The sequence below is a fragment of the Jatropha curcas genome, chromosome 6, assembly GCF_041381405.1.
Source record: "Jatropha curcas cultivar XTBG-Jc1 chromosome 6, XTBG_Jcur_1.0, whole genome shotgun sequence".
Classification (NCBI taxonomy): Eukaryota; Viridiplantae; Streptophyta; class Magnoliopsida; order Malpighiales; family Euphorbiaceae; genus Jatropha; species Jatropha curcas.
Genome location: NC_143156.1, coordinates 10,134,406 through 10,152,723, shown reverse-complemented (window position 1 = coordinate 10,152,723; position 18,318 = coordinate 10,134,406). Strand labels below are relative to the sequence as shown.

The 18,318-nt window shown below is 34.7% G+C and overlaps 2 protein-coding genes across 2 annotated transcripts; one reads left to right on the top strand and one right to left on the bottom strand.

Annotated features, from left to right (window-relative positions):
• The first annotated feature begins 1,963 nt into the window (after positions 1-1,963).
• On the top strand, positions 1,964-15,087 carry LOC105629858 (presequence protease 2, chloroplastic/mitochondrial). Its single transcript, XM_012211506.4, has 19 exons — positions 1,964-2,387; positions 2,517-2,700; positions 3,127-3,301; positions 3,395-3,527; positions 3,682-3,752; positions 4,115-4,198; positions 6,065-6,155; positions 7,604-8,124; positions 8,212-8,376; positions 8,472-8,690; positions 8,780-8,907; positions 9,738-9,927; positions 10,509-10,592; positions 10,685-10,782; positions 11,051-11,315; positions 11,402-11,564; positions 11,649-11,829; positions 14,283-14,354; positions 14,706-15,087. The coding sequence occupies exons 1-19, from the start codon at positions 2,087-2,089 to the stop codon at positions 14,845-14,847; spliced, it is 3,267 nt and encodes a 1,088-aa protein (XP_012066896.2). The 5' UTR covers positions 1,964-2,086; the 3' UTR covers positions 14,848-15,087.
• Positions 15,088-16,099: 1,012 nt separating this feature from the next.
• NFD3 (Ribosomal L18p/L5e family protein) lies at positions 16,100-17,882 on the bottom strand. Its single transcript, XM_012211505.4, has 2 exons — positions 17,542-17,882; positions 16,100-17,001 (listed from the first exon to the last, which is right to left on the bottom strand). Exons 1-2 carry the CDS (start codon positions 17,657-17,659, stop codon positions 16,358-16,360), a joined length of 762 nt encoding a protein of 253 aa, XP_012066895.1. The 5' UTR covers positions 17,660-17,882; the 3' UTR covers positions 16,100-16,357.
• Positions 17,883-18,318: the final 436 nt, after the last annotated feature.

Sequence of the window (18,318 nt, the reverse complement as noted above, 5' to 3'; positions counted from 1 at the left end):
CCACACTACCAAGCGGATGCCACAAATCTGCGAATGTATAGCACATTACCTAGTATTTTATTGAGCTATATGTAATAAACATACCCACTAGGCAAATTTCATAGGACATAAGTTTTGCCGTCAAAGGAGCTAAAACTTGAAGATATGCATCTTCCTCAGCATCAGCATCAAGGGATAAGCTTGAGAAATGGTGTTCCACCTTATGAGATTAGGTCTAGTATGGGGAAAGGATATGGCTGAAGAAAAGAAAAGGTAATAGGAAGAGAAAGGTTGGATGTGTTTTAGGGTTTAATATGAAAGCTGGCTCACAAGGAATTAGGGTTTTTGGAAACGTAAGATGAACTACATGCTACAAAGAGTACAAAGAGCATACGAAAATCGGCTTTAATAAATTACTATTGATAGATTATACCTCTTAGAAAATGATTTTGTTAGAGAATTATATTTTATGAAAAATAGGTCATTTTAACCAAATCACGCCTTACTTTCCCAATTGCCTACAACACAAAAATTCTCTCGTATTTAAATTATCCTCCCTAACCCTAATTTTGTTTATTAGTATTTCTTTTTCTGATAAATGAAAACCCAAGACTTGGCCATTTTCCCAACCACACTAAAACAAAGTAAACCAGTTGATATACCCTGAACTTTATGAGTTGTATTGATTGTACCCTAAAGTGACCTTAACCCCTCAGACACATTAATTTCACCTTTTTGTTAAAATTACACCCTAAATTCAAACTGGTCAAAATTGCACAATAAACAAATAATATTTGTAGGCCTCATACATGCACTTGAGTTGGGTTAACACAAAACGCAACGTTTCATTATTGTCCTTTCTCCCCTCTTTTCTTCCTCATCGATCTCCCTTCCCACTTTCTCTCTCTATCATGGAACCACAGTTAGATCCATGCAACTCTCTCATCTCTCTCTTTTGGTCTCTCTTTCTTTTTCAAAATTGTTTGGGTCATGTAAACTTCAAGTAATTTAGGGTTCTTTTTGATTTGGGTATAGTCTATCGTTTCTGCTAGTTTAATTCTTTAAAGCAAAGGTCTGAGAATTGAGATGGAATCCACTACTGAGATGAGTCAAAGCTTTAATCATTTCAACAATGAATGAATTAAGTGTTTTCTGGTGCCAAAATCAAAGAATTGTTTTTCTTGTATAACTATTTTGTATTTGTGATGGTTCATGTGAGATTAAATTTATAGGTTTTGACATTTGTCTTTACCTTTTGATTCTATATCCACTCATTTTACTGGAAATCGCATGGATAATATTATCAATTTATTCTATTTTGAGAATTATTGCAGTTAGTGAGCTTTTTCTTTTTATCTTTTTTTCATTCTTTTTTATGTGAGATTTTCTGGGTTTTGCATTGGAGGGTTAATTTAGTTATGTAGGATCTACTTGAATTACAATCTTTTTCGCATTTTTTGTTAGACAACTAGAGATTTTGGAGTATTTGTTTTTGACTTTTCTTGAAATTTGTTTCGTTTTAATTGTTTATTCAATTACAATGACTTTTGAGTTTTTATATTTATGATTTTTTAGTTTTTTTTTTAATTATTGGTTGTTAACTAATCATTTCAAAAAAGTTTGATTCTTTGAGATGATGGATATAGTACTTTTAGTGTTTGGAATTATTTCCAACTCTTTGCAAGTCCTAATGTTGGATCAAGGATGAAGAAAGAGGAAAAATAACGAAGGATTGATACGCACCGTTTTTGTTAACCATATCCTATGTTAACTAACTATAGTTGTATGTATGGACCCGTCAATATTATTTGTTTATTGTGTAATTTTGGCCGGTTTGAAATTAGAGTGTAATTTTAACAAAAAGGGTAAAAATGGGGTGCGGGGTTAATGTGATTTTAGAGTCCAATCAATACAACCCATACGGTTCAGGTACATCAGCGGTTTACTCGCTAAAACAAAACCTCTTGATATTTTTCCCTCGCTTGCCAATTCCCAATTAAGAGACAAAACACGCCCAATACCCAACCCAGAAGTCCTCTACAACTCCTCCTCTCTCTCTGTCTCTCTCTCTGCTAGCTTTGGTGAGGGTTATCTAACCCTATCTATTATGGAGGGAAAAGCTCTCCTTCGCTCGCTTTCTTGTTCCTCTCTTGCTTGCAACAGATTCTTTTTCTCTAAAAGACTCCCTCGCTCTTTACCTACCTTCTCCTCCTCCTCCTCCTCCTCCTCCGGTTCTCGCATTCTTTACCGTTCAACTTCTAGTTTCACCAGACGCTCCGCACTCCGACACCACTGGAAGCTATTCGCTCTCGCCGCCAACGCTTCTTCTAGTTCTTATCGCTTTAATAAACACTTCTCCTCTCTTTCCACCGCAGCTATCGGCACCCATCCTGCTCAGTCCTCTCCATGTAATTTCATTTTTTTGAGCTCTTTTTTTTTTTTTTTTTTTTTTTTTTTTTTTTTTTTTGAATTTTGAAATGAAAAGTGTTATCAGATATTGAAGATTATTATTCTATTATTTAATTGTGTGGTTGCAGATGTTGGTAGTGTGCCGAATGAGGTTGCTGAGAAGCTTGGCTTTGAGAAAGTATCGGAAGAGTTCATTGGAGAGTGTAAATCAAAGGCTGTGTTGTTTAAACATAAGAAAACTGGTGCTGAAGTCATGTCGGTTTCGAATGATGATGAGAATAAAGTTTTTGGCATTGTTTTTCGTACTCCTCCGTAAGTATAATAGCCGACTTAATTCAATTTGATGCCAAGGCTGTTATATATGATTACTGTTTTAGAGTTGTTGCTATGTTGTTGAATTGGAACAAGATGTGGACTTGTCTGAGTATTTGATAATGATGAAGTCTTCAATATGTGAAAATATTGGTTATATGATATTTCATTTTTTTATAATAAATAATTATCAATACTTTCCATTAAGCCAATTTCATGTATAAAAGCTTTTCGAAATGAGCACTCAAAGTTCTTGTGCATTCAATCTTGGCTATTATTATTGTTTGTAGTGCATTTACATGTCCATATGCATGTGCATACACCCTTGGAGTTAAAGAAGAAAACCATTTATTTTGTTTCTCTGGATTGAAAGTTGCTTAATTTTATTATCATTTCATTGTTTCTAACTGCTATGTTGTAATGCAGCAAGGATTCAACCGGGATTCCACACATATTGGAACACAGTGTATTATGTGGATCAAGAAAGTATCCTTTGAAGGAACCGTTTGTTGAGTTGTTGAAAGGGAGCTTGCATACTTTTCTGAACGCATTCACATATCCTGACAGGACATGCTACCCCGTTGCTTCCACAAACACTAAAGTAAGAACAGCTTGGAATGTATGGTATTGCTCCTTAAAAGTGTTATTCTTCATTAATTGGGATCGTAATACATGGTTGCTTTATCAAAAATAGGATTTCTACAACTTGGTTGATGTATACCTGGATGCTGTCTTCTTCCCCAAGTGTGTAGAGGACTACCAGACCTTTCAACAGGAGGGTTGGCATTTTGAGCTCAATAATCCTTCAGAAGAAATAACTTATAAAGGTTATACTTTTTAGCAAATATACTTGGATAGTATATGCGTTTGCTATCTTCAGTCAGAGAGTGTTCTTTTCTGGCTATTGAATTGATCAGATTCCTGATAACTTGTATGCATCTTCTTTCTTTTCTTTTTTAATTTGTTTCTTCCGAATTTCAGGTGTTGTTTTGAATGAGATGAAGGGTGTCTACTCCCAGCCTGATAATATATTAGGGCGTACTTCTCAGCAGGCAATTTTCCTTTCCCCTCTTTTTTGCTGATCTACTTTTGGCGCAATAATGTTATAAAACATGTCCACTATTGTAATTCACATAATGTCCTAGGCAATGCGTCACAGTATAGGAGGTGTGGACATTGCATGTACATATTAAATCAATCCTTGATTAATTTCTAGTTTTCTGATCTAGAACAACTTGCATGACTGATTATTCAAGCTAGATTTGGCTTATTTGACAGCTAAGTGTAAAATTAGATGCTGTGAATAGTAACTCAATAGTAAAATAAAAAATTTACAGGCATCACACACAGAATAGAATTGCATCAAACTGCTGGTCTTTCAATAATGATAACTATTACATTTAATTTGGTGCAGGCGCTCTTTCCAGACAATACTTATGGTGTTGATAGTGGAGGTGATCCAAAAGTTATCCCTAAATTGACGTTTGAGCAATTTCAGGTACGATGCATACATTAAGTTACTGTTATATGTTTTAGTGTTCAGTTGCAAAACTATTAAAAATATACAACAGACATGCTTTTCTTCTTTTTCTTTTTTTTTTTGTTTTCTTTTCTGGATTTGAAGGATTAAGAAGTTGGACAACTCTTCTTAATCTTTGCCAATCACGCCAAGTGTATTTTAACATTGATTGTGCTAGCAGTTGCGTGATTTCTAGAACTTGATGTCTCTTTTTAGGGTTGACTTACAAAATCCAAAACTTTGGTCCAATTCTCAATATTTATCTTTTTTTTTTAAAAGAACAATTATAATGTATACATTAATATTGGTGTCAATAATGGCCAACCTAGAGGTGTGTGCCAAAGCGACCCATGTACAAATGCAAATTATATTTATATTTGATAAGTGAAATGTGAAAATGCTTGCTAAAATGTAATCATTAAATTTGTTAAAATGTTGCTTTTGGTTTTCAATAAATTGTTTGAAAAGGAAAAGGGGAATATTGTTTCTCTTTCTGAATTTACCATGTCATACATCATTCACTTTCGATTTTGTGCATAATATATAGTCATTGTCAACACTTGTGATGTTTTGGCAATCATTTCGTTTGTGTTGGCCATATTTGATTCTAATTTTGAAATGGGTGCTTGCAATTGAAGGTTTCATATGGGAAAAAAATTGGCAATAAATGATACTTCCGCAAAAGTTTTGGTTTTTGATTCATGAGCCCTTCTATTCACCAGATGGAGGATTGTAATAAAAGTATTTGTGGATTTTTTAATTGTTTATAGCAACATATGTTTAGTTCACTGTTCTTTATTTTTCACAGCAACAAGGCTCATAGGACATTTTATGCACTCAAACTCTTGCCTGGTGCTGGTCTTAGAACAGTGCTATGTAGAAGACTCTGTTTAAGATTTTTTTTTTCCTGGTGCTGGGTTTGAATCTTTCTTCTGCCAATGGTTAAAAAAAAAAAAAAAAAAAAAAAAGAGAAAGCAACCCTTTTGCTCTTTTTCAATTTTTACCCAATGCTTTTAATTATTCCAATTTTACCCTAATTTGAAAAGTGAGTTGCAATTTACTGTAGGTCACAATTGATAGAAACAAATTATTTTATTATTAATTAGCTGTTGGACTTTACTTAATCCAATTGTCCATTTAGTCTTTAGATTTCAATTGGAGTTAATTGGCTAAACTTTTTGGATTTGGTCAATTAAGTCATTAGTTTTATAAATGGTGGTTTGCCATCTTATGCCACTAATTTCTTGATGGCTTGGAACTGATTGGATATGATTTTTGGCTGGGGTAGAAAGGACTTTGTTCAGTTTCTGCAAATGAAAAAAGTTATTACAATGACATCTGATAAATTGTGTATCTGTATGCACTGGCAATTGAGATTATCCTCTCAAACTTAGAGCACTGCAGTGGTACCAAATTTGGAAATTTGAAGAGACCAATGGACTCTAATCGAAATGTAAAGACTAAATTGATTTTATGTTATAATAAGTTTGAGACCCAATTTGATCTTTTCACCTTCTAATAATAAAATTACATCGTTTTATTCCAAACATCGTTTTATTCCAAATTTTTCCTAGGGTAAAATTGCAATTAACTTTTCAAATGAGGGTAAAATTGATGTGATTGAAAGCATTGAGTTAAACTGAAAGGGCATGAAAATGCCTGGGTGTTTGTCCATTAAGCCATTATTTTTCTAGATCCTTGAATTATTGGCCTTATTTTGTAAAATAATATTTGGTTATCTTGCATGTATCTCGTGCCTATGGTTTCACTTATCTATGAAAAAGAATGTTTGTATACTCACTAGTACATGTGAATGTTGGCTAATTTCTTGATCAAAATTTACAGGAATTTCATCGTAAATATTACCACCCCAGCAATGCCAGAATATGGTTTTATGGAGATGATGATCCAGTTGAGCGTTTATGCATCTTGAGTGGTACTAAATACCATCTTTTTATCATAAAACAATATGCAAGTGGCTATAAATCCCCCCTGCCCCTTATTTCTATCCTTTTTTTTTTCCCTTTCCTAATAATGCATTAAATACACTGTTCCTTGGCAAAATGCTGATATGATGTGCCCAATGAAATGATTCAAAGTGAAAGTTGTGAAAGGGGGGTTGCCTCACAGGTCATGAGTGAAAAAGTAAATTGAAATAAATGAATTCCATTTAATTGGAATTTTTTTCTCTTTTATATATATATATATATATATATATATATTATATATATATATATATATATATAAAGCTATATCAAAGTTAGTTCAATGAAAAAGCTTCATGAATAGTTACCAGGATTTTAGATTCCTGCTATTTGTGCATTATTAGTTTGTAGCAGCCAAATTGTAATGCTTATAGTTTTTGCTACCATAAATTTATCTGAGAATTAACTAAATACATAGTTTAAACAAGATTTTGAACTGAAAATATAGCATTTCATTATTCCCAGCACATAAAATAACTGTTAATTGAATACAAAGATGTCACTTACATGAGATGGTTAGATAAAGATGAATTTGTGCATTACAAATTAATTATGCTCAAAACTAAGTCTGAAAAAAAATTTGATGACAAAAAGCGAAGAGTGAAAAGCATCAATTTACATGATACTCAAATTCTTTTAATTAATACCTAAAATTACAGAAAAATTTCAGTTGAGTCTTCTACATCATTGTGAAATAAATCATTATCAGCTTTAGTTCCCTCCTTTTATGTTCCAGATCTAGTGGAAAAAAGAGAGAAATAAAAGTGGTTTGCATTTTTTTTTAAGATTCTGTTGAATTCTTTTTATAGTATTGCTTTGGATAATGGATTCTAGTTAGTGATGTATTCATATTCTATCAGAGTTTTATTCAAATCGTCATTAGCTTGTTATGCAAATGCCAATAAAAAACTGTAGGACCTCTAACGTGCTAAAAAAGAGCTGATGTGATATGCATTTCACACTAGAGTATGGGTGATTTGGCAATGGAATCGTATTTTTCTGTACTCCATCTGATTTAGCTAGCAGCCACATGCTCTAGAAGGTGGAGTTCATGCTCAAATTAATTACTGCTCCATATAATATGGATTCCACAGGTCCTATATAGTGTTCATCTTGACAAAATACTGGCAAATTTTGGACGAACGACTAACAAGGGTACGATTGTGTAACATTAATTAAAATCTGTAACCTAAGTTGATAAAATGAAAGTAATAGGATAAGCCTTGATTTTATTGTCTTCAATTAAAGTTGATTCAAGAATTATGAAGGGAGATAGTTTATTGCAACTCCCAAGATCATTTGTGATTTCCATCCATAATATATTGTTATCTGAAAATTAAGGGCTATGATAAATTATTTCATGGATTGCAGCATCTTACACACTCTCTTTCTCTCTCAGAGTATCTAGATATGTTCGATGCAAGTTCAGCACCAAATGAGTCTAAGGTTGAGCCTCAAAAACTTTTCTCAGAACCAGTCAGAATTGTCGAGAAATATCCTGCTGGTGAAGGGGGTGATTTAAAAAAGAAGCATATGGTATGCCTTAACTGGCTGCTTTCTGATAAGCCCTTAGACTTAGAAACTGAGCTTGCTCTTGGGTTTCTAGATCATCTAATGTTGGGAACGCCTGCTTCTCCCTTGAGGAAAATCCTGCTGGAAAGTGGTCTGGGGGATGCCATTGTTGGTGGAGGGGTTGAAGATGAGCTGCTTCAGCCTCAATTTAGTATTGGATTGAAGGGTGTTTCTGAAGAGGACATTCAAAAGGTAGAAGAATTAATCACAAGTACACTTAAGAAATTAGCTGAGGAAGGATTTGAGACAGATGCTGTGGAGGCTTCCATGAATACAATTGAATTTTCTCTCAGGGAAAACAACACTGGTTCATTTCCTCGTGGTTTGTCACTGATGCTTCGGTCCATGGTATGTTCTACATATTTTTCCCATCTTCAAACATCTAGGCAAAATATTATGTGTTTGAAAAGTGAATAGTGGATTTTTATTTTGTAGGGTAAATGGATATATGATAAAGATCCCTTTGAGCCTTTGAAATATGAGAAACCTTTGATGGACCTGAAAGCTAGAATAGCTGAACAAGGTTCTAAAGCTGTTTTTTCTCCTTTAATTGAGAAATACATCTTGAACAATCCTCATCGTGTGACTGTGGAAATGCGGGTAAGCAGTTTAGACTGAAAGTAACCTCCCTTTATAGATATGATACCTCTATTTCAACTTTATCACATGACGATGGTTTTTTTTTTTTCTGTCAGCCTGATCCAGAAAAAGCTTCTCTTGATGAAGCTTCTGAGAAAGAGATCTTGGAGAAATTGAAAGCTAGTATGACAGAAGAAGATCTCGCAGAGCTTGCACGTGCAACACAGGAACTCAGATTGAAGCAAGAAACTCCTGACCCTCCAGAAGCTTTAAAAACTGTTCCATGTCTCTCCCTTCATGACATTCCAAAAGAACCTACCCGCATTCCGACAGAGGTTAATATATTTGGCACTTGTGCCTGAATGTCAGATGTATAACAGTTTTGTGTGGAATACTGTGCTGAGCATTTGTATGTAATCCATAGATTGGAGATATCCATGGCGTGAAAGTCTTGCAGCATGACCTCTTCACTAATGATGTCCTTTATGCTGAAGTTGTCTTTAATATGAGATCACTGAAGCAGGAACTTCTTCCTTTGGTGCCTCTTTTCTGGTAAGATGTTACCTCAAAAATTCCTAAAAATTTTAACTATCATAACATTAGGTTTTAAGTTGATTTTTTTTTTTTTCCACATAGTATCAAGCCTCCTTTTAGTTTTTACCATTAACCAAGTAAGCCTAGAGTTCAAATCTTGGGCACCCCTATATTCTTAGTTATCAGTACAACGCGCAGGAAGGGCCTGTTTTCTTCCCCTTTTTTTTTTCCAAACCTTAACTGCAATGGGCTTTCACCCTGTTAATGGGCTTACGGCTGAGAAATCATATCGACAAGGTTGTGGATTATAATTTTTATAATCATCTTGCCTTGTAGTGTTTCATAAAATCATCTACACATTGAAAGATTTTATAATCCTATCCTGTGGAAATAAAGGTTAGTATTCCATATCCAACATAATACAGTTGCATATGCGGACATACATGAAAAGATACATACATCAGAATAGCTCATTTAATTGTGGGTTGTAAAAAACTGAGCTGATGGGCCTGGGAGTTGTACAATCAATTAGTTCATACTCAACTGATATGAGAGGATACTTGGTACTGGTCTGAGTGTCTTGCCATCAGTAATTTCTCCTATATTAATTCTTTCTGCTGCACATGAAAATATCTCCTTCAAACTCCTCTCCATTCATTATATTTTTTCTTAGTCATGCTTGCATAAATGTCCGAAAGTCCTTGGTAGTCTTGCTTTCCTCAATTTTGCTAAAAGGAAGATAACTCTAATACATTTATTGACTGTGATTGTCAATGTGTTAGATGCTGTTTTTGCATTTATTCTAGTGGAATATTTATTTACATGTTTATACTTTATGTTTTTGACAGTCAGTCACTGCTTGAGATGGGTACAAAAGATTTGACCTTTGTGCAACTTAATCAGTTGATTGGGAGGAAAACTGGTGGAATCTCAGTTTATCCATTTACATCATCTATTCGGGGCCAGGAGCAACCATGTAGCCATATGATTGTTCGTGGGAAAGCTATGGCAGGGCGTGCTGATGATTTATTTAACCTGGTATTTCGCTGTTGAATGGATTATCAACCATTTCATATTCCAGTTTCCTTTTCTTTGTGCTTGAAATCATCTTAAATCTCTGTGAATACAAATAGCTTTCAACTACTTGAGTTATCATCATGTTGCAGTTGCTGTTTTACCCTGCAATTTTTTTAAATTCAACAGCAAATGGTTCAAATAGATTCATTGGAATACATATTAATTTCTGGTCTTAATAAATTCTAAAGCTACTTTGATTTGATGACATAGAATGTCGTAAGGATTTGTCATAGCATATGAAGTTAGTAGGATTTGTAGAAAGGTAGCAAAGAAGAAAACTATGATAAATGTTTGAATTTTTCATTCAAGCATGAGTGCTCTATAGCTGTCAGCTTTTCATATAAACAGTTCTATGATTATGGTGTCATTAATTTTCTGGATCAGGCACATGCTTTACTGCATATATAGTAGTATTGTATTATACATGCTTTTACTGTGATGTGATGCTTGCTCTATTTTTCTTCTGTTTATACAACTATTCTAGTTACTTGTGGAAGTGATTGCCTTGGACAGTGAGGATTTTTATGCTGCTTGTATTGTAGGTTAATTGTGTACTTCAAGAAGTACAGTTTACAGACCAGCAGCGTTTTAGGCAGTTTGTTTCCCAAAGCAAAGCAAGAATGGAGGTATTTGTTGATGTTGTTTTTATGAGGAATTATAAATCTGCTTGAATTTTTTCTTTTTAGAGCTCAATCTCAATGTTTGCATTTATCTTCAGAACCGATTAAGAGGCAGTGGCCATGGAATTGCAGCCGCCAGGATGGATGCGAAGTTAAATGTTGCAGGTTGGATTTCTGAACAAATGGGTGGCCTCAGGTAGGAATATTTTTTATTTGGCCCATTTAATCAATATTATCTGTCCACAACTGATCTATTTCCACTTACAGAATTATTTTTCAGGATTTTTGAATAGTTAACTGAGAATGGATCTCACCTTTTTTGCAATGCAGTCATGTCCATGCTTCTTGTTCTGAACGAATCTTTTTATCTTTGCATATAGCCAAAACAATGAACACCTCGTCTTTAGTGGAAAACTTTTTATGTTTTACTGAATGATACTGATACTTATCTTGTGCATGCATAGTTACCTAGAATTTCTACAAGGCTTGGAGGAGAAAATTGATCAAGACTGGCCTGGAGTTTCTGCATCTCTTGAGGAAATTCGTGTGTCATTGTTATCGAGGAATGGCTGCTTGGTAAACTTGACTTCTGATGGGAAAAATCTCTCGAACTCAGAAAAGTATGTCGGCAAGTTTCTTGATTTGCTTCCTAGCAACTCTGTCCCTGAAACAGCTGTTTGGAATGCTCGACTGTCACCTGGAAATGAAGCTATTGTGATACCTACACAGGTCTTGTTTTTAAAGAATACTAATGATTTTTTGGTCCCCTGATTTCTGTCATTGGAAGATGATACCTGAAGATTTACCTTTCACAGGTTAACTATGTTGGCAAAGCTGCTAACATTTATGACACTGGTTATGAGCTTAATGGGAGTTCTTATGTTATTTCAAAATACATTAGCAATACATGGTTATGGGATCGAGTGCGTGTCAGCGGTGGTGCATATGGAGGATTTTGTGACTTTGATACTCACTCAGGTGAAATAACATGGTCTGATGCTTGGCATAGACTTCCGCTTGCTATTTTCGGTTAATCGATGGAATTTGTTTTTATTTTCACAGGAGTCTTTTCCTTCTTATCCTATCGAGACCCCAACTTGCTGAAGACAGTTGGTGTGTATGATGGAACTGGTGATTTTCTACGTGAGTTAGAAATGGATGATGACACCCTTACTAAAGCAATTATTGGGACCATCGGAGATGTGGATGCATACCAGCTGCCAGATGCCAAAGGTTATAGTAGGTAAGTTGATATTATTTTTGGTTACACTGCGAACTAACAATCTTTGGCCTGTTCTGAACCTTCATATCATTCTTTTGAGGTTGCTTTTCTGAGGGTAACATCACATTATTGAAATTGTCAGTAGAATAGAGGCATTTTAAGCTTATGGCTGCAAGGGGTGTTGGAATTAGGGGTGTACATTCGGGCGGTTCGGTTCCAAACTGCACCGAACCAAAAAACCAAAAAACAAAAACCGAGATTCCATAAATTTCACTAACCGATCCAAACCGTTTACGTGTGGACACCAAACTCTACTGAACTGCAAATTTTGGTTCGAAACAGTTCAGTTAACTGAATATCCAAAATTCTTTTTAGTTCATAAAATCACAAATCTGTGATTCAACATTTCACAGCTCAAATTCACAAAATATGTAATTAAAATTTAGCAAATTCCCTAATAAATCATATCAAAACATTAGATCAAACCCATATCCACATAAATCCAATAAAAACTAATTAACTAACAACACAAAACCAACTGTAGAATCTGAAACTTCAAACTAAAGATTTCAATTTGTGATTCCATCTTCTTATCCAAATACCATGACACCTCCAAAACCTCCAAATTTAGCAAATCTCTGCTCCAAATCTACAAGAATACATAAATCACACAAATTAATATAGCTTCCTTAGTAACAGGAAGAAACAGCCACAATAGTAAGAATAAAGCTACTGATATTTTTGCTTATATCAAAATTTTTTTTGAAAAAAAGTGAAATTTGTATTCAGTTCCTTAGATCTTTCTTTTTGAAAAAAATGAATTAATTAATTCCTTACTACACCAAGGCAGTGACAAAGATTACCCAACACAATCTCACAAAGAAATCGTGCATGCAAGTTTCAAATTTTAAACCATAAACATTCAAGTTTAGGGGAAAAAAGAAATCATCAATCAAATCATGAAATCAACAAAATAATAAAACATAGGTAATAAACATCGATGATCAACAAACCTGATTGGAGGAAATCGCTGGAAAGATTAAAGGACGGCTGGACAGTAGCTGGAAAAAACACAGAGGACGAAGAAGATGCCAAGATCGGCTGTTCAGCAGCTTTCGTGGTGGGTTTTAGCCGGAAAAAACCATCAGTGAAGGTAGCAGCGCAGAGAGAGGAAAATGGAGAAGAGATGGTAGGCTGGTTGGTACCGGTGCAGATGAGAGAATGAGAGAAATGGAGAGATGATTCTAGGTTAAATGTAAACTGAAACACAATGGTAAAACGGAAGCATTTTATTTTTGCGGTTCAGCTCAGTTAACCGCATACTTTCTTCCAAACCGAGCCAAACTGAAAATCCAAAATTTTTTTAAATTCACTAACTGTTTCCAAAACCAAAAAACCGAACCAAAAAACGAAAATTTTTGTTTCGGTTTTTTGGGTTTTTCCGAAGTTTGCACAACCCTAGTTGGAATGGTTTTGTTTTGGTTGCACTTGCTTGGTGTGCTAAAAAATGGAATAAACACCTAAATTCTTTCTATTTGATTTTCTCTATCCTGTTCCTTGTTCTTATTCATTCCTGTCCTTTTGCTTTTTCTGACTCTCACAGTCCCTTCTCAATCTGGCTGGATGCTCATCATGCCTTTATTTGGTTGTACTTGGAATTGAACTGGTACAACTCTGGTCAAATGGGTCAACCAGGCAATAAATGAGAACTGAACCTGTGGTTCAACTATTTGATAATTCAAGAAAAAAGAACCCATATTACTCGCGCTTGGAAAATTTTGGAAACACCACTTTGTTATTTGTTGCTAGCTTAAGTCATAAATATTACGCTCTTATGGTAATGAGTTCGAGGAGTGAAAAAGAGAGTACTAGTATAAATAAATGGGTTTGACATCCCAATTGTTTTGTTTTAAAGAGAAGAGTAGTGCTCGTGAAGGTTATCTATGTTCTCCTTTAAGCTTCCAAAATCCCACTTGAAACCCAATTAGAGGCCAATGAGAGTAATGAAAATAAGCATTTACTTTCTCTTTTCTAATTCCATAATGTCAAGAATAACTGTCATTTTTTCTAAATCACCCTCAAACATTATAAACCCTTGTAAGCTTAATGGTAAGCTTAATGATCTTCTTTGCTTCCATTTCTTTCGATTCATAGTTGACTTCCCTTTCCCTCACCCCAGCAATTCCCGTGCAAGGCATGCAATTTTTTTTTTTTTTTTAATTTGTTGATATATATTTAATGGAAGTATATATATTTGAAACCGAGTTCATCATATTTTTATTTCGGATGAATGCTTGTTTTAAAAAATAGTGCTATTGAATAAAGGTGTTGTACATGTGAAATTGGTGAGTTGGAAATGTGAAATTTGAATGAGCACCTGTTGTAATGTCAGAATTTTGTATCTACTCTGTCTGTTCTTGTTCATTCTTATTTGTAGAGTTGTCTATTGATTATTATATTCATTGCCTTTTCAGTTTGTTGCGTTATTTATTGGGTATCACAGAAGAAGAAAGACAAAAGAGAAGGGAAGAGATATTATCAACCAGGTAAAACACGATCTTTGATATCCATTTTGACATGCTTTTCCACTTCTGAAGTTAATAAGATACAAAATCATACCATGGGTAGCGTCCACAATGGAGAATAGAATTTCTATTCTATTAAAAACAAAACATTAGCATATCAATTTGAATGATAATTTTTACAGGAATGTTTTTTAAAGCAAAGATTTAGATAAATTTCTCTAGAAAAATATTGGTCGTCTTCATTGAGCAACTTAAAATTATGAACATTATAACTGGGTTATCTTTTTTTGATCTATGACAACGATTCCAACTCACCTATTTGGCACTTGATAGATTAATATATTGAAACCCCTTATTTTTTTTCTTCTACAGATTGAAGGACTTCAAGGATTTTGCTGAGGCAATCGATGCTGTTAAGAATAAAGGGGTTCTGGTGGCTGTAGCATCTCCAGATGATGTCGAGGCGGCAAACAAAGAATGCTCTAATTGTTTTCAAGTGAAGAAAGCCCTTTAAAACCCTCAAAGACTGCAGTTTGTACAGGCAATTGTTTCTGTACATGAAAGCACCGAAGCGATTAATTCACCAATTTTTTCATGGTGCTTAACAAGTTAACATAGAGAAAGAGGGTATTTTTTTTTTTTTTTCTGAACTATGTACCACATAGGTACTTATAGGTAGCATTTATCTCGTACATGGTAATCTTTGAATTCCTTGAGTAAGTTATTAATATAAAAAAAAAAAAAATGTTGCATATGGCTTCTTGTCTTCACTTATTTCCTTTTTGGTGTATGGTGTGGACGTGATTGCTTTTTAGTAGATGAAACGTCTCTCTTCATTTTTTTTTTTTTATTAACAGAGAATATGCACAGGAAAGAGATGGTACACGCCTTAACAAATTTGTGACAATTAGTACAAATTTGTGGCAATTAGCAGTAGCGGTCAACTGTTGGTTTCAAAACAGAACCAGAGAGGACGAACTTATCCTCAAGGTTATGAACCAGACAAATTGATTGGACCTTTTCTGAAAGAACGGTTCTTATATACCCCAAAAACCAGCCAAAACCACTCAGAAATTGATTTGAAACTGCCCCAACTGGTAGGTTTAGGTGTGACTATTTGTATCGTGCGGTCCAATATTTGAAATGGCCATGGCCAACTTGACAAACAATTACACCTGCTTCCCTGAAGAAAGTGATGAGAAGATATGCATAACAATTTAAAACTCCATTTGTGGGGTTTCTTGTTTTTGTCTGAGAGTGCATTCTTAAGGCCAGGGACAGGGGTTAAACATTGGAAATAGCAAGGCATTTGTTAGAATATGTTTCCATGTACTGTAGAAAACGAAATTGTGGAAAGGGCCATGAGAGGTAGAATTTGTTTTTGATAAATTTTCGAGGTCACCAACTATTCCTGTTGTTTAAGCATAGTGCAAAATCTTTTCCAATAGATTGTAACTCTTCATTGTTTGCATCAACTCGTTGAATCCAGAACTGCAAATTTACTAATTCTTGAAATGACTACAAAAACTAGCTGTTTTTGAAATGCTTGTAGTCATCCATTTGTCATCCATACACTTATCAATGGAAGAACAGCAGCAGTATCTTACAAGCTCATTTTCTTTCCCGCCCAGAACAAACTAATTTCCAACATTTTTAGCTGAAGCAAAAAGTCATTAAACCAACATTCTGACTGAGATAATAAATAATAGAAGGGCAGAAGAAATAGCAGCATAATTGTAAAACTGAATAAATAAAGACACACCAAATATCAGAACTTTAAATTAGACTAATGTGACAGCTTTAAACTATCCAGCATCCATTATTGCAAACAAAAACCATTACCATCGAAAGACATATTATCTGTCCTCTGTGTAAGTTTGTGTGTGTGTGTGTGTGTGTGTGTGTGGGTGTGTGTGGTGGTGGTTGGGGGGGGGGGGGGGGGGGTGGTTGCTTATGCAGATGTATCTTTTCTTAACACTGGGCAAATAGTTTTTCACCTAACTGTAGAGCTTACATGCAACAATCTAAGTTCGGCGTCTCTTTGGAAGACGGCATCCATTATGTGGACGACGAGTGGTATCTTCAATGTAAACAATAGGATTCTGATCACTTCGAGAATTAGTAAAGCCCTCTCTAAAGCTCATAATCGCTTGCCTTTTCTTCTTGAAGAAAGTAAACCCATTCACTTTCACCACAACTGATTTCAGCCCCATATGTTTTGCTTGCCTACCAACATATTCTGCAGTTGCTTCAGCATCATACCGACCCACTTTCCCACCACCTGCCACTTCCTTATGTCCCGAAGAAGCCCACATCTTTGTATTTCCCTTAGAATCCGTCAGTGTAACAAAAGAATTATTACGCTTTAGCTTGATGTGCACAATATCAGCATTTTGCTCCACAGTGTATCGAGAAGGTTGAGAATTATCTTCATATAATACTCCTTTAACAATGTCCATGGGCACAGTGTTTTGTGTGCCGAAGTCTTTCTGCATAGAAGTGGGAAGGAAACTTCGAATCCTAGATGATGGATTAGGAACATTCTCCTTTTCACCAAACAAAAACCTATTTGTCCTAAAATTGCCTGAAGATTCGAACCTGTTGTTTTCACTTCCTTCTCTTGCAACATTATCAGGACGGGTAATACCATTGTTATTCCCTAACCAACCTGCATAATAGAAAAATCATTCAATCGATAAACACATTAGAGATTACATTTTGATAATAAATTTCTAATTCCCACATTTATTGAAGCCACTTCTAATACTAAACCTCTCAAACAGAGGATATATTCAGCAACCCGCTATTGAAAGTTAATGCATTTTATTACATTACGTTATATTCCATCAAGGCTTATCAAATGTATCCTAAATCTGTTTGTAACTTTTCCAATCTCAATTGGTTGCAAACTTAAATCTTGTGAATCAATATGCTTAAATGGGCATTCGCTGCCTTCACTGGATGAAGTTAGGTTATCATATTAACTTAGCAATTTCTCTTAGCATATTCATGTATCAATTTCGTGGCAGTAAACTCAACAACTAAGGCGAATAGTGCATACAATATAAAAGAAAAATCAATATATCCATAGATACAATCAAAACCTATTGAAACATTTTAGAAAGGAAAAATTGAGAAAGAAACCTCTCATATTTACATACCCATATGTCTTCAATCAAACCAAACGGGGAGGAGAGAAAGAACTGACCTGGTGTAAAAGCGGCGTATCTAGAAGGCATGTAAGTGATGAATTTAAGGCCTCCATGATTAGCAAGCAACGAAGAAGAAGAAGAAGATAGCCTGCGCAAGGAAGAGAGAGACCACATTTCTTTTTCTTCTCTCTAGGGTTATTCTAAATTTGGGTATTCTTCCACGGTTCCGAAATTTCAATAAGATGTCGCCGTCGACGGTTCTGCAGAACGAGAGATGAGGTTTCGGGCCGGCCGAATGAGAAACGAAAGATGCTTGATCTCGAATGGAAAGAGCAGTCGACTTTTCTCCAAGCCAAACGACGCAGTTTCTTCTAGATCGGTTTTTGCTTGCTTAGGTTAGTATTTTCTCTATAAATAGGTTAGAAAATTACTATTTAGTCCCCCCAAATTTATTGCAATTATCCAAGTTGTATGGGTGAATATTTAGCCAATTCGAGTAACTTTTTGACATGAGTATTTTTACTGAACTTCTTTTTGCTTTAAACCGAGCAAATATTTTACCAAATCTTAACCGACTCATTTTGAAAGAATTAATTTTGGTTATTAACCATGCCGAAGTTTTTAGAAAAAAAAAACTAATCGACATATTTTAACCAAACTTTAAATATTAACTTACTCTAACTGAATTAACCGAACATCATTCATGATATAAATATAACTTGAGCAACATACAGATGATGAAAACAGAAATAATCCACTTAAGAAAAAAGAAATTATCAAAACAAATTACATATTTAGCTCAAACAACAATAACTCAAATTTAACTTCAACAT

Coding starts and splice junctions, on each gene's coding strand:
- LOC105629858 (XM_012211506.4), top strand. CDS start 2,087: ATGGAGGGAAAAGCTCTCCTTCGCTCGCTTTCTTGTTCCTCTCTTGCT. Junction 8,377..8,471: donor GTGTGACTGTGGAAATGCGG/GTAAGCAGTTTA, acceptor TTTTTCTGTCAG/CCTGATCCAGAAAAAGCTTC. Junction 9,928..10,508: donor CTGATGATTTATTTAACCTG/GTATTTCGCTGT, acceptor CTTGTATTGTAG/GTTAATTGTGTACTTCAAGA.
- NFD3 (XM_012211505.4), bottom strand. CDS start 17,659: ATGTGGTCTCTCTCTTCCTTGCGCAGGCTATCTTCTTCTTCTTCTTCG. Junction 17,002..17,541: donor ATACGCCGCTTTTACACCAG/GTCAGTTCTTTC, acceptor TCTATTATGCAG/GTTGGTTAGGGAATAACAAT.